This window comes from Psittacula echo (genome assembly GCF_963264785.1).
Source record: "Psittacula echo genome assembly, chromosome: 29".
NCBI classification, from domain to species: domain Eukaryota; kingdom Metazoa; phylum Chordata; class Aves; order Psittaciformes; family Psittacidae; genus Psittacula; species Psittacula echo.
The window spans coordinates 677,073-688,440 of record NC_137764.1 but is presented as its reverse complement, the minus strand read 5'-3'; the positions used below and the strand labels follow the sequence as shown (position 1 = coordinate 688,440).

The 11,368-nt window shown below is 58.3% G+C and overlaps 1 protein-coding gene across 2 annotated transcripts; it reads right to left on the bottom strand.

Annotated features, from left to right (window-relative positions):
- Positions 1–8,501: 8,501 nt before the first annotated feature.
- ECH1 (enoyl-CoA hydratase 1) lies at positions 8,502–11,273 on the bottom strand. 2 transcript variants are annotated; one of them, XM_080635975.1, is made up of 10 exons: positions 11,094–11,273; positions 10,302–10,560; positions 10,126–10,214; positions 9,858–9,982; positions 9,728–9,776; positions 9,592–9,656; positions 9,379–9,449; positions 9,214–9,285; positions 8,984–9,134; positions 8,502–8,639 (listed from the first exon to the last, which is right to left on the bottom strand). In XM_080635975.1, the coding sequence occupies exons 1-10, from the start codon at positions 11,122–11,124 to the stop codon at positions 8,535–8,537; spliced, it is 1,017 nt and encodes a 338-aa protein (XP_080492101.1). In that variant the 5' UTR covers positions 11,125–11,273; the 3' UTR covers positions 8,502–8,534. The 2 variants fall into 2 exon arrangements, 1 of the variants encoding a protein (XP_080492101.1); XR_013958590.1 differs by having other exon boundaries at positions 8,504–8,639; positions 9,219–9,285.
- Positions 11,274–11,368: the final 95 nt, after the last annotated feature.

Genomic DNA, 11,368 nt, shown 5'->3' with positions numbered 1-11,368 from the left:
GTTGGCCTCTGCTCCCACAGCCGAAGAGCCAGGGCAAAAGACTTGAGCTGTGCCTCTTCTGCAGAAAGTCAGCTTTGCAACGGTGCCATCCGCATTGCTGTCGCTCCTCCATTTCCCAACGCAAAGTCCATTACAATGGAACCTCTTAGGCACCCGTGCTCGGCTGCCCAGCATCCCAGGGAGTAGAGCACGAACGGTTGGCCTCTGATCCCACAGCCGAAGAGCCAGGGCAAAAGACTTGAGCTTTGCCTCTTCTGCAGAAAGTCAGCTTTGCAACGGTGCCATCCGCATTGCTGTCGCTCCTCCATTTCCCAACTCAAAGTCCATTACAATGGAACCTCTTAGGCACCCGTGCTCGGCTGCCCAGCATCCCAGGGAGTAGAGCACGAACGGTTGGCCTCTGATCCCACAGCCGAAGAGCCAGGGCAAAAGACTTGAGCTGTGCCTCTTCTGCAGAATGTCAGCTTTGCAACGGTGCCATCCGCATTGCTGTCGCTCCTCCATTTCCCAACTCAAAGTCCATTACAATGGAACCTCTTTGGCACCCGTGCCCGGCTGCCCAGCATCCCATGGAGTAGAGCACGAACGGTTGGCCTCTGCTCCCACAGCCGAAGAGCCAGGGCAAAAAACTGGAGCTGTGCCTCTTCTGCAGAAAGTCAGCTTTGCAACGGTGCCATCCGCATAGCTTTCGCTCCTCCATTTCCCAACTCAAAGTCCATTACAATGGAACCTCTTTGGCACCCGTGCTCGGATGCCCAGCATCCCAGCGAGTAGAGCACGAACACTTGGCCTCTGCTCCCACAGCCGAAGAGCCAGGGCAAAAAACTTGAGCTGTGCCTCTTCTGCAGAAAGTCAGCTTTGCAACGGTGCCATCCGCATTGCTGTCGCTCCTCCATTTCCCAACTCAAAGTCCATTACAATGGAACCTCTTTGGCACCCGTGCTGGGCTGCCCAGCATCCCAGGGAGTAGAGCACGAACGGTTGGCCTCTGCTCCCACAGCCGAAGAGCCAGGGCAAAAAACTGGAGCTGTGCCTCTTCTGCAGAAAGTCAGCTTTGCAACGGTGCCATCAGCATTGCTGTCGCTCCTCGATTTCCCAACTCAAAGTCCATTACAATGGAACCTCTTTGGCACCCGTGCTCGGCTGCCCAGCATCCCAGGGAGTAGAGCACGAACGGTTGGCCTCTGCTCCCACAGCCGAAGAGCCAGGGCAAAAACTTGAGCTGTGCCTCTTCTGCAGAAAGTCAGCTTTGCAACGGTGCCATCAGCATTGCTGTTGATCCTCGATTTCCCAACTCAAAGTCCATTACAATGGAACCTCTTTGGCACCCGTGCTCGGCTGCCCAGCATCCCAGGGAGTAGAGCACGAACACTTGGCCTCTCCTCCCACAGCCGAAGAGCCAGGGCAAAAGACTTGAGCTGTGCCTCTTCTGCAGAAAGTCAGCTTTGCAACGGTGCCATCCGCATTGCTGTCGCTCCTCCATTTCCCAACTCAAAGTCCATTACAATGGAACATATTGGGCACCCATGCTGGGCTGCCCAGCATCCCAGGGAGTAGAGCACGAACGGTTGGCCTCTGATCCCACAGCCGAAGAGCCAGGGCAAAAGACTTGAGCTGTGTCTCTTCTGCAGAAAGTCAGCTTTGCAACGGTGGCATCCGCATTGCTGTCGCTCCTCCATTTCCCAACTCAAAGTCCATTACAATGGAACCTCTTAGGCACCCGTGCTCGGCTGCCCAGCATCCCAGGGAGTAGAGCACGAACGGTTGGCCTCTGATCCCACAGCCAAAGAGCCAGGGCAAAAGACTTGAGCTGTGCCTCTTCTGCAGAAAGTCAGCTTTGCAACGGTGCCATCCGCATTGCTGTCGCTCCTCCATTTCCCAACTCAAAGTCCATTACAATGGAACATCTTGGGCACCCGTGCTCGGCTGCCCAGCATCCCAGGGAGTAGAGCACGAACGGTTGGCCTCTGCTCCCACAGCCGAAGAGCCAGGGCAAAAAACTGGAGCTGTGCCTCTTCTGCAGAAAGTCAGCTTTGCAACGGTGCCATCCGCATAGCTGTCGCTCCTCCATTTCCCAACTCAAAGTCCATTACAATGGAACCTCTTTGGCACCCGTGCTCGGCTGCGCAGCGTCCCAGGGAGTAGAGCACGAACACTTGGCCTATGCTCCCACAGCCGAAGAGCCAGGGCAAAAAACTTGAGCTGTGCCTCTTCTGCAGAAAGTCAGCTTTGCAACGGTGCCATCAGCATTGCTGTCGCTCCTCCATTTCCCAACTCAAAGTCCATTACAATGGAACCTCTTTGGCACCCGTGCTCGGCTGCCCAGCATGCCACCGAGTAGAGCACGAACGGTTGGCCTCTGCTCCCACAGCCGAAGAGCCAGGGCAAAAGACTTGAGCTGTGCCTCTTCTGCAGAAAGTCAGCTTTGCAACGGTGCCATCCGCATTGCTGTCGCTCCTCGATTTCGCAACTCAAAGTCCATTACAATGGAACCTCTTTGGCAAGCGTGCTCGGCTGCCCAGCATCCCAGGGAGTAGAGCACGAACGGTTGGCCTCTGCTCCCACAGCCGAAGAGCCAGGGCAAAAAACTTGAGCTGTGCCTCTTCTGCAGAAAGTCAGCTTTGCAACGGTGCCATCAGCATTGCTGTTGATCCTCGATTTCCCAACTCAAAGTCCATTACAATGGAACCTCTTTGGCACCCGTGCTCGGCTGCCCAGCATCCCAGGGAGTAGAGCACGAACACTTGGCCTCTGCTCCCACAGCCAAAGAGCCAGGGCAAAAAACTTGAGCTGTGCCTCTTCTGCAGAAAGTCAGCTTTGCAACGGTGCCATCCGCATTGCTGTCGCTCCTCGATTTCCCAACTCAAAGTCCATTACAATGGAACCTCTTTGGCACCCGTGCTCGGCTGCCCAGCATCCCAGGGAGTAGAGCACGAACGGTTGGCCTCTGCTCCCACAGCCGAAGAGCCAGGGCAAAAGACTTGAGCTGTGCCTCTTCTGCAGAAAGTCAGCTTTGCAACGGTGCCATCCACATTGCTGTCGCTCCTCCATTTCCCAACTCAAAGTCCATTACAATGGAACCTCTTTGGCACCCGTGCTCGGCTGCCCAGCATCCCAGGGAGTAGAGCACGAACGGTTGGCCTCTGATCCCACAGCCGAAGAGCCAGGGCAAAAGACTTGAGCTGTGCCTCTTCTGCAGAAAGTCAGCTTTGCAACGGTGCCATCCGCATTGCTGTCGCTCCTCCATTTCCCAACTCAAAGTCCATTACAATGGAACCTCTTTGGCACCCGTGCTCGGCTGCCCAGCATCCCAGGGAGTAGAGCACGAACACTTGGCCTCTGCTCCCACAGCCAAAGAGCCAGGGCAAAAAACTTGAGCTGTGCCTCTTCTGCAGAAAGTCAGCTTTGCAACGGTGCCATCCGCATTGCTGTCGCTCCTCGATTTCCCAACTCAAAGTCCATTACAATGGAACCTCTTTGGCACCCGTGCTCGGCTGCCCAGCATCCCAGGGAGTAGAGCACGAACGGTTGGCCTCTGCTCCCACAGCCGAAGAGCCAGGGCAAAAGACTTGAGCTGTGCCTCTTCTGCAGAAAGTCAGCTTTGCAACGGTGCCATCCGCATTGCTGTCGCTCCTCCATTTCCCAACTCAAAGTCCATTACAATGGAACCTCTTTGGCACCCGTGCTCGGCTGCCCAGCATCCCAGGGAGTAGAGCACGAACGGTTGGCCTCTGATCCCACAGCCGAAGAGCCAGGGCAAAAGACTTGAGCTGTGCCTCTTCTGCAGAAAGTCAGCTTTGCAACGGTGCCATCCGCATTGCTGTCGCTCCTCCATTTCCCAACTCAAAGTCCATTACAATGGAACCTCTTTGGCACCCGTGCTCGGCTGCCCAGCATCCCAGGCAGTAGAGCACGAACACTTGGCCTCTGCTCCCACAGCCAAAGAGCCAGGGCAAAAAACTTGAGCTGTGCCTCTTCTGCAGAAAGTCAGCTTTGCAACGGTGCAATCCGCATTGCTGTTGATCCTCGATTTCCCAACTCAAAGTCCATTACAATGGAACCTCTTTGGCACCCGTGCTCGGCTGCCCAGCATCCCAGGGAGTAGAGCACGAACGGTTGGCCTCTGCTCCCACAGCCGAAGAGCCAGGGCAAAAGACTTGAGCTGTGCCTCTTCTGCAGAAAGTCAGCTTTGCAACGGTGCCATCCGCATTGCTGTCGCTCCTCCATTTCCCAACTCAAAGTCCATTACAATGGAACCTCTTTGGCACCCGTGCTCGGCTGCCCAGCATCCCAGGGAGTAGAGCACGAACGGTTGGCCTCTGCTCCCACAGCCGAAGAGCCAGGGCAAAAAACTTGAGCTGTGCCTCTTCTGCAGAAAGTCAGCTTTGCAACGGTGCCATCAGCATTGCTGTCACTCCTCGATTTCCCAACTCAAAGTCCATTACAATGGAACCTCTTTGGCACCCGTGCTCGGCTGCCCAGCATCCCAGGGAGTAGAGCACGAACGGTTGGCCTCTGCTCCCACAGCCGAAGAGCCAGGGCAAAAAACTTGAGCTGTGCCTCTTCTGCAGAAAGTCAGCTTTGCAACGGTGCCATCCGCATTGCTGTCGCTCCTCGATTTCGCAACTCAAAGTCCATTACAATGGAACCTCTTTGGCACCCGTGCTCGGCTGACCAGCATCCCAGGGAGTAGAGCAAGAACGGTTGGCCTCTGCTCCCACAGCCGAAGAGCCAGGGCAAAAAACTTGAGCTGTGCCTCTTCTGCAGAAAGTCAGCTTTGCAACGGTGCCATCCGCATTGCTGTCGCTCCTCCATTTCCCAACTCAAAGTCCATTACAATGGAACCTCTTTGGCACCCGTGCTCGGCTGCCCAGCATCCCAGCGAGTAGAGCACGAACGGTTGGCCTCTGCTCCCACAGCCGAAGAGCCAGGGCAAAAAACTTGAGCTGTGCCTCTTCTGCAGAAAGTCAGCTTTGCAACGGTGCCATCCGCATTGCTGTCGCTCCTCCATTTCCCAACTCAAAGTCCATTACAATGGAACCTCTTTGGCATCCGTGCTCGGCTGCCCAGCATCCCAGGCAGTAGAGCACGAACGGTTGGCCTCTGCTCCCACAGCCGAAGAGCCAGGGCAAAAAACTTGAGCTGTGCCTCTTCTGCAGAAAGTCAGCTTCGTAACGGTGCCATCCGCATTGCTGTCGCTCCTCGATTTCCCAACTCAAAGTCCATTACAAGGGAACCTCTTTGGCACCCGTGCTCGGCTGCCCAGCATCCCAGGGAGTAGAGCACGAACGGTTGGCCTCTGCTCCCACAGCCGAAGAGCCAGGGCAAAAAACTTGAGCTGTGCCTCTTCTGCAGAAAGTCAGCTTTGCAACGGTGCCATCCGCATTGCTGTCGCTCCTCCATTTCCCAACTCAAAGTCCATTACAATGGAACCTCTTTGGCACCCGTGCTCGGCTGCCCAGCATCCCAGGGAGTAGAGCACGAACGGTTGGCCTCTGCTCCCACAGCCGAAGAGCCAGGGCAAAAGACTTGAGCTGTGCCTCTTCTGCAGAAAGTCAGCTTTGCAACGGTGCCATCCGCATTGCTGTCGCTCCTCCATTTCCCAACTCAAAGTCCATTACAATGGAACCTCTTTGGCATCCGTGCTCAGCTGCCCAGCATCCCAGGCAGTAGAGCACGAACGGTTGGCCTCTGCTCCCACAGCCGAAGAGCCAGGGCAAAAAACTTGAGCTGTGCCTCTTCTGCAGAAAGTCAGCTTTGTAACGGTGCCATCCGCATTGCTGTCGCTCCTCGCTTTCCCAACTCAAAGTCCATTACAATGGAACCTCTTTGGCACCCGTGCTCGCTGCCCAGCATCCCAGGAAGTAGAGCACAAACGGTTGGCCTCTGCTCCCACAGCCGAAGAGCCAGGGCAAAAAACTTGAGCTGTGCCTCTTCTGCAGAAAGTCAGCTTTGCAACGGTGCCATCCGCATTGCTGTTGCTCCTCGATTTCCCAACTCAAAGTCCATTACAATGGAACCTCTTTGGCACCCGTGCCCGGCTGCCCTGCATCCCAGGGAGTAGAGCACGAACGGTTGGCCTCTGCTCCCACAGCCGAAGAGCCAGGGCAAAAAACTTGAGCTGTGCCTCTTCTGCAGAAAGTCAGCTTTGCAACGGTGCCATCCGCATTGCTGTCGCTCCTCCATTTCCCAACTCAAAGTCCATTACAATGGAACCTCTTTGGCACCCGTGCTCGGCTGCCCAGCATCCCAGGGAGTAGAGCACGAACGCTTGGCCTCTGCTCCCACAGCTGAAAAGCCAGGGCAAAAAACTTGAGCTGTGCCTCTTCTGCAGAAAGTCAGCTTTGCAACGGTGCCATCCGCATTGCTGTCGCTCCTCCATTTCCCAACTCAAAGTCCATTACAATGGAACCTCTTTGGCACCCGTGCTCGGCTGCCCAGCATCCCAGCGAGTAGAGCACGAACGGTTGGCCTCTGCTCCCACAGCCGAAGAGCCAGGGCAAAAAACTTGAGCTGTGCCTCTTCTGCAGAAAGTCAGATTTGCAAAGCTCTCTGTTGTTCATCTGTTACACACAGTTAGCTCCGGAATTTTGCTGTCACCATGACAATACCTCCTTCCTTTGGCATCTTATTCTTGGCTTCTTTTGTCTTCTCCAGGGCCTCTGTGTGCTCTCTCAAGCCCCTGTTGGGCACCCAAGGCCTTTTTCTGTCTCCACTTCTACTTTTTGGACATCTCAATGTCTTTTTTTGTGCTCCCAAGGTCTCTTCTGGGGACTCATCTGTCCCTTTTTGTCACCCCTAGGCCCCTTTTGGACAGCTCTAGGTCTCTATTGGGCACCCCTAGGGATCTTTGCTCCATCCAGGGGCCTCTTTTGGGCACCCTAGGGCCCCTTTCTCATTGTCTCCTATGAGTTGTTGACACCACAGACTCCTCCAAAAGCTGACTTTAACTCCCCCCACAGTTTTTCCCACTCTTATAATGGAAGAAGGACAAGCTGTGGCCAAATCCAACTGTTACAAGCCACCAGTGTCATCCCCCTTCTAATAAATGTCGGTTGTTGTGTCACCCCCTCGCTCCTTCCTGGTCTTTTGGGTGGCTTTGAATGTCCCCACTGCTGTGTCACCCCCCTCCATGTACCCAAACCCCTCCTGCCCTATTCCTCATCCATATGGGAAAGGCATCGCCTCTACAAGGGGAGCTTCACAACATCCCCACCAGCTTGAGGGGTGGGTTTTGGGGTGCCCCAGACCTCCCCAGGACGTGGAGCTGTTGGAGCAAGGACAGAGGAGGCCACGGAGCTGCTGCGAGGGCTGGAGCAGCTCTGCTCTGGAGCCAGGCTGAGAGAGCTGGGCTGGGGCAGCCTGGAGAAGAGAAGGCTCCTGAAGGGGAGACCTTAGAGCAGCTCCAGTGCCTAAAGGGGCTGCAGGAAACCTGGAGAGGGGCTTGGGACAAGGGCCTGTAGGGACAGGCCAAGGGGAATGGCTTTAACCTGCCAGAGGGGAGGCTGAGATGGAATATGGGGAAGAACGCCGCTTCCATCCCAACCCATTGCGGAATTCCATGTCCTGCGGTCGGGCTCTAGGACCCAGCGGAGCGGGGGGGGGGGGGGGAGCCGAAGCGAAGCTGGGTCCGACCTGATTGAAGCCCGCGGCGCCTCCCGAGGCTGGTGCGCGACGGGAAGGCCGGACCTGATTGAAACCCGCGCGTTGACTCGATCACGTCCGGCTTCCCTGGAAGCCGGCCGGAATCGCCCCCAAAGCCACACAAAGTGCCCCAAACACAGCCAAAACCAGCTTGAATTGCCCCCAAAGAGCGAAAACCAACCCAAACTGACCCCAAACTGCCCCCAAGTGTCCAAAATGCCCCTAAAAAGCAGCCAGAAATGCCCCAAACCCACCCCAAGCACCCCGAAACCTACCCAAATTGCCCTCAAAAAGCCTGAAATGCCCCAAAAGGAGCTGAAAGCGTCCCAAAATAGCCCGAAACAGACTGGAATGCCCCAAAACTGCACAAAACCCCACCCAAATTGCCCCAAAACAGCTCAAATTACTCCAAAAGTGGCTTTAATTGTCCTAAGGCAGGCCCTACATAGCCCCAAATTCCCCAAAGGTCCCCAAGGCAGCTCCAAGTACCCCAAAACTGCTGGAATTACCCCCTATTATGCACAAACAGCCCAAATTGCCCCAAACCTTCCAGAAAAGCCCCCAAACCACCTTGTAATGCCCCGAAACTCCCCAAATTACCCCCAAACCACCAGATCCCAAAGGGCAAACATCCAGCCCCTGCTCCTAAGCCTAAGGAGCCAGGACAGAAAGCTGGTGCTGGGAATCACCTACACACGGTGAGCTCCGGAATGGTGCCACCACCGTGGTAATCCACCCTGGCTTTGCCACCTACACCTCATGCTGTGAACACCCCATGGAAGCACCCTGGAGACACCTCCAGCCCCACAACAGCCCCCTGGCCCCTCAAGACCCCAGGAAGAGGCAGCCATGGGTCCAAGCAGGTTTATTGGGGTCCCCCCATGGGGTCCCTAAAGGTTGCTGAATGGGACACTCTCGGGGTCCTTCCGGTCCATGGCTGCCTGAGCTGCAGCAACCACGTCCTGGCTCTGCAGCATTCCCATGTTCCAGGTGGCCTGCAGATGGGATGGAAACAGGATGGGACACCCTTGGGAATGGGATGGGAATGGGACACCCTTGGGAATGGGGACAGGATGCCCTTGGGGACAGGAATGGGATGCCAACGGCAAGGGGGACAGGGACAGGACACCCTCGGGAACAGGACACCTTTGGGAAGAGGATGCCAGTGGGGACAGGACACCCGCAGGCATGGGGACAATGGGGACAGGACACCGGGGGAGACGAAGATGGGAAGTGGGATGGCAACAGCGCGGAGCTGGGGCTGTTGTGGTTGCCCAGGGGTTGATGCCAACGCACGGAGGGGTGACCCATCCCCACAGGGGTGACCTGTCCCCCTCACCATGTAGCGCAGGCTGTCGGGCACGGAGTGGTCCCGGGAGTAGAGCAGGTTCTCTTTGGTGCCCTGCACAGCCACGGGGCTACGGGCAGCGATAGCCTCGGCCACTGCTATGGCCGCCTGCACCAGAGAGCCCTTGTCCGGGAACACGCGGCTGTGGGGTGACATGGGGACATGGTGGACACCGAGGGGACAGCAGGGGACACGCAGGGGCCAGCCCGGGGCTGCAGTACCTCACCAGCCCGCAGCTCTGCGCCTCGGGGGCCATCATCTTGCGGGCCGTGAAGGCCAGTTCATTGACCAGGCTTGTTGGGAAGGAAAAGAGCTTGTGAGGTAACACGGGGGACCCTTCCCTTGGTGTCCCCACGTCCCCCCGCTTTGGTGCCCCCACAATTCACCTCTGGCTGCCCACAATCTTGGGGAGACGCTGCAGGGTGCCCACGTCAGCTGCCAGCCCAATGTCTACCTCCTGCAGGGATGGAGACAGGAGGGGACATGTGAAGGGACACGGAAGGGGCCACAGGGGCATCTGAGGGCTCTTGGGGACACCCAAGGAAGCCCCAAGAGACCTGATGGGCCACGTGGCCACCGCCGGGTCCCCACAAACCCACCTTCACCTGGAACCAGGCGTCCTGGCTGCAGTACCGGATGTCACAGGCACAGATGAGGTCGACTCCTGGCACGGAGCAGCCCATGAGTCGGTGGCACAGAGGGATCCCATTGTCCCCCCATCCCACCCCAACTGACCTGCACCGATGCAGGCACCATGCACAGCCACGATCACCGGCTTGGGGCACTGTGAGACACACGGGTGACAGGGGGACACCCCCAAATCCATCCAACCATCACCCAGCCATCAGCCCTCCCTCCTTCCCACCTTTTCCAGCACGGAGAAGCTCTCCTGGAAGGCGCAGATTTTCCTGCGCAGGTTCCAGGCCTTCCTGGCCAGGTCATCACCCTCCACCATCAGGAGCTCGCCGCCCATGTCCATCAGGTCGAGCCCTGTTGGGTTCACAGCGTCACCCCCACGAGCTGGGAACAGATACCCCAGAGCTCCCCCCAAGGGGGAAGAAACCCCCAAACGCCCCCTAAGATGAGGTCAGGGTAACCTCAGGCCCCCCCCAAAAGGGAGCCAAAGCCCTCACCAGCACTGAAAACCTTCCCTGCCCCAGAGATGACCACGGCGCGGCAGGAGGAGTCCTGGGCGATGGCCTGGAAGCATTCCACCATCTCCCTATGGGAATGGGGCCACGGTGGGAATGGCACCGGGGCCTTCCCAGGGGTCCCAGGCGCCCCAAGCCCCCCCCCCCCCCCCGAGCACCTCCAGAAGGCGCCGTTCATGGCGTTCCTCTTGTCGGGGCGGTGGAGCTGCACGTGCAGGACGTGCTCCCGCTCCGGCCTCACCCGCAGCGTCTCGAACCCGCGGCGCAGCCGCTCCTGGGCCGCCGCCTCGGTCGCCATGAGCCGGCGCAGCCCCGGGAGCCCCCCCAGCGCTGCACAGGCCCAAGTCACCGCCAGCACTGGGCAGGGCCTGGGGGGCACTGGGACCCACGGGGAAAGGACTGGGCCAAGGCTCAAACCTGCTGGAAAAGCACTGGGAGAGCCTGGGAGATGAACTGGGATCCACTGGCACGGGCCTGGGGCAGCGAGGCCTCGTTAATCATCATCCCAGCACGGGCAATGGTCAAGGCAATGGGGGGGGCCCGGAGGAGTTGGGGGGGGGGGGGAAATAGAAGGGTTAGGAGGTCCGGGGGGAGCCATAAGAGGGTTTGGGCAGTCTAATGGGGTCCTGGGAGGCTTGGGGGGGCCCTGGGGGGCGCACAGGGGCAGGTTATGGAAGGGTTGGGGGGTACAGGGGCTAAAGGAGGGCCTGGGGGGTCACAAGAGGGTTGGGGGGCCCTGGGGGGCGCACAGGGGCAGGTTATGGAAGGGTTGGGGGGTACAGGGGCTAAAGGAGGGCCTGGGGGGGTCACAAGAGGGTTGGGGAGGGCAGCCGGGGGTCAAGGTCAGTGTGAAGGTCACGGGGGGGGGTCACACGAGACCGGAGCCGTCCCATGGGGTGGGGGGTGGGGGGGGGTCACTTAAGGTCAGGCCTCCTCCGACTCCCGCGTACCCCGCAGCAGCCGCGGTGCCACCGCCGCCATCAGTCCTCCACCGGGGCCGGAGCAGCGAGACGGGCGGGAGGAGGGCCGGCCACTGCCGGTCACGTGACGGCATGCAAGACCACTCCCTCTCAGCGAGACCGATGCGCTCTATTGCTGCCCCCTACCGGCGCATCCAGCGGAGACCTCCAAGCCCATCGTGCGCATGCCCACCCCGAAACGCACCTTGAAATTGCCCCAAATCCCCCCCCAAATCCCCCCAGAAGCGGGGGCGCAGGGACGCGAC